The sequence below is a fragment of the Calidris pugnax genome, unplaced genomic scaffold, assembly GCF_001431845.1.
Source record: "Calidris pugnax isolate Ruff unplaced genomic scaffold, ASM143184v1 scaffold1081, whole genome shotgun sequence".
Classification (NCBI taxonomy): domain Eukaryota; kingdom Metazoa; phylum Chordata; class Aves; order Charadriiformes; family Scolopacidae; genus Calidris; species Calidris pugnax.
Genome location: NW_015091910.1, coordinates 20,226 through 23,914, shown reverse-complemented (window position 1 = coordinate 23,914; position 3,689 = coordinate 20,226). Strand labels below are relative to the sequence as shown.

The following is a 3,689-nucleotide window of genomic DNA, read 5'->3' as shown; positions in this document are numbered from 1 at the left end:
GGTCTTTTTCCAGTGGTGCCCAGGGACAGGACAAGAGGGAACGGGCACAAACTGGCCAAGGAGGTCAATGGCATACTGGGGGGCAGCAGGAAGAGCGTGGAGAACCTGGAGGGAGGTCATCCTGCCCCTCTGCTCTGCTCTGCCCTGGGGAGGCCCCAGCTGGAGCACTGGGACCAGTGCTGGGCTCCCCAGTTCCAGAGGGACAGGGAACTGCTGGAGAGAGTCCAGCAGAGGCTGCGAGGGACCTGGAGCATCTCTCTGCTGAGGAAAGGCTGAGGGACCTGGGGCTTTTTAGTCTGGAGAAGAGAAGGCTGAGGGGGGATCTGATCAACACCTCTAAATCCTTCAAGGGTGGGTGTCAGGAGGATGGGGCCGGTCTTTTTCCAGTGGTGCCCAGGGACAGGACAAGAGGAAATGGGCACAAACTGGACCATAGGAAGTTCCATCTCAACATGAGGAGGAACTTCTTCCCTGTGAGGGTGGCAGAGCCCTGGCAGAGGCTGCCCAGGGAGGTGGTGGAGTCTCCATCTCTGGAGACATTCAACCCCCCCTAGATGGGACCCTGTGGGACCTGCTCTGGGTGGCCCTGCTCTGAAGGACATGATCTCCAGAAGGTTCCTGGTGACCCCATATCATCCTGTGGGGATCTCAAAGGTTCCTTCCAACCATGAAGCTTCTGTAATTCCGGGGGGGGGGGCTGCTGACACCCTTCCCACCCCACCCCTGGTTCCTCCGCAGGCGTCTCCGTCTCGGTGTCCACCTTCAGCCTGGTGGCCATCGCCACGGAGCGGTACAGTGCCATCTGCAAGCCGCTGCAGTCGCGGGTCTGGCAGACGCGGTCCCACGCCAGCCGGGTCATCGCGGGGACGTGGCTGCTCTCTGCTCTCCTCATGCTGCCCTACGCCGTCTACAGCACCACGCGGCCCCGCGTCCCCCGCAGCCCCACCAGCCACTGCACCCACGACTGGCCCAGCGAGCAGGTCCGACAGGCCTGGTGAGTCACCACCACCACCACCAACCACAACCCACCCCACCCTTGGGACCCACAGTGTGAGATGGGGGGACACCCCAAGCGATGGGTGCCGGTCCTCTTCGATGCGTTCATCAACGAGCTGGATGAGGGGATGGGGTGGACCCTCAGCGGGTTTGCTGGTGACACCAAACTGGGAGGGGGGGTTGATATGATGGAGGGCTGTGCCACCACCCAGAGAGACCTGGGGAGTTGGGGGAGAGGAACCTCATGAAGCTCAACCAGGGCAAGTGCAGGGTCCTGCACCTTGGGGGGAATAACCCCATGGACCAGGAGAAGTTCGCCTGCAGCTCTCCTGGCCAGGGGTGGGGGGTTCCCTTGGGGGGGCGGTTTGCTGGTGACACCAAACTGGGAGGGGGGGTTGATATGATGGACCCTTGGGGGGGCAGCACCCTACTTTGCATCCCACCCCACTGCATCCCAGTGGAGGATGCTCTTGGGGTGATGGGGTCTCCGTGGTGATGGTGTCCCCTCTGCCCCACAGCCCATCGCAATGGGGGGGACCCCCCATGGGATGAGGGGGAGGGTGGTTGCCTGCAGCTCTCCTGGATGGAGTTGGGGGGTTCTCTTGAGGGGGGGAGCACCCTGCTTGGCATCCCATCCCTACACCCCACTGCATCCCAGTGGAGGATGCTCTCGGGGTGACAGGGGTCCCCACGGTGCCGTGGGCTGTGGGGCAGAGGGGACACCATCACCCTCATCGCAACGATGGGGACCCCCCCCCCTGTGAGGAGGGGGATGGTGGCTGCCTGCAGCTCTCCTGGCTGGGGTGGGGGGTTCCCTTTGGGGGGGAGCACCCTGCGCATCTCTCTGCTGAGGAGAAGCTGAGGGACTTGGGTCTTTATTCTGGAGAAAGCTGAGGGGGGATCTGATCAATGCCTATAGAAGTCTGGAGAAGAGAAGGCTGAGGGGGAGTCTCATCAAGGCCTTATAAATACTTAAAGAGTGGGTGTCAGGAGGATGGGGCTGGTCTTTTTTCAGTGGTGCCCAGGGATAGGACAAGAGGAAATGGGCACAAACTTGAATGTAAGAAGTTTGGCTGCCTGCAGCTCTCCTGGCTGGGGTTGGGGGGGTTGCTCTTGGGGTGATGGGGGTCCTCATGGTGATGGTGTCCCCTCCACCCCACAGCCCATCGCAACGGGAGGGACCCATCATGGGATGAGGGGGACGGTGGCTGCCTGCAGCTCTCCTGGATGGGGTTGGGGGGTCCCCTTGGGGGGGAAGCACCCTACTTTTCATCCCACCCCACTGCATCCCAGCAGAGGATGCTCTTGGGGTGATGGAGGTCCTCATGGTGATGATGTCCCCTCCACCCCACAGCCCATCGCAATGGTGGCAGTGGGGACCCCCCATGGGAGGAGGGAGATGGTTGTTGCCTGCAGCTTTCCTGGCTGGGGTTGGGGGGGGTCCCTTGTGGGGGGAGCACCCTGCTTGGCATCCCATCCCTCTGTCCCAGTGGAGGATGCTCTTGGGGTGATGGGGTCTCCATGGTGATGGTGTCCCCTCCACCCCACAGCCCATTGCAATGGAGGTGGTGGGGACCCCCCACGGGAGGAGGAGGATGGTGGTTGCCTGCAGCTCTCCTGGCCGGGGTTGGGGGGTTCCCTTGGGGGGGAGCACCCTACTTTACATCCCATCCCTACACCCCACTGCATCCCAGCGGAGGATGCTCTTGGGGTGATGGGGGTCCCCATGGTGCCGTGGGCTGTGGGGCAGAGGGGACACCATCACCCTCATCGCAATGATGGGGACCCCCCCTGCGAGGAGGAGGATGATGGCTGCCTGCAGCTCTCCTGGCTGGGGTTGGGGGGGTTCCCTTGTGGGGGGAGCACCCTGCTTGGCATCCCATCCCTCTGTCCCAGTGGAGGATGCTCTTGGGGTGATGGGGTCTCCATGGTGATGGTGTCCCCTCCACCCCACAGCCCATTGCAATGGAGGTGGTGGGGACCCCCCACGGGAGGAGGAGGATGGTGGTTGCCTGCAAGTCTCCTGGCCGGGGTTGGGGGGTTCCCTTGGGGGGGAAGCACCCTACTTTTCATCCCACCCCACTGCATCCAAGCAGAGGATGCTCTTGGGGTGATGGGGGGTGCTGTGGGGTGATGGGGTCTCTGTGTTGATGGTGTCCCCTCCACCCCACAGCCCATCGCAACGGCGGGGACCCCCCCTGCGACGAGGGGGACGGGTGCTACCTGCAGCTGTCCCGTCCGGGGGGTGCGGTGGAGCTGCGGGCGCTGGGGGGGTCGGCGCAGCAGCAGCAGGATCGGGCCCGCATCAACAGCTCGGAGGCCAAGCTGGTGGCCAAGCGGCGGGTCATCCGCATGCTGGTGGTCATCGTGGCCATGTTCTTCCTCTGCTGGTTGCCCATCTTCACCGCCAACACCTGGAGGGCCTTCTCCCCCCGGGCGGCCCAGCGGGCGCTTTCGGGGACCCCCATCTCCTTCATCCACCTCCTCTCCTACACCTCGGCCTGCGCCAACCCCCTCATCTACTGCTTCATGAACCGACGCTTCCGAAAAGCCTTCCTGGCCACCTGCGCCGGCTGCCGCTGGCCCTGCCCGCGCCGCCCCCCCCCCGAGGAGGTGGCCACCGCCAACGCCTCCCTCTCCAAGTTCAGCTACACCACCGTCAGCAGCCTCGGGCCCCCCTGAGACCCCCCCCA

The 3,689-nt window shown here is 63.9% G+C and overlaps 1 protein-coding gene across 1 annotated transcript in view; it reads left to right on the top strand.

Moving 5' to 3' along the window:
- The window catches only part of LOC106900144 (cyclic nucleotide-gated cation channel alpha-4-like), a gene marked incomplete at its 5' end in the record, with an annotated part of 13,120 nt that extends 9,442 nt beyond the window's left edge, over nucleotides 1–3,678 (top strand). Inside the window, 2 exons of the mRNA XM_014962129.1 lie at nucleotides 739–996; nucleotides 3,170–3,678. Of these exons, the coding sequence (XP_014817615.1) occupies nucleotides 739–996; nucleotides 3,170–3,678 (767 nt within the window). The remainder of the gene's footprint in view (nucleotides 1–738; nucleotides 997–3,169) is intronic.
- Between the last annotated feature and the right edge of the window lie 11 nt (nucleotides 3,679–3,689).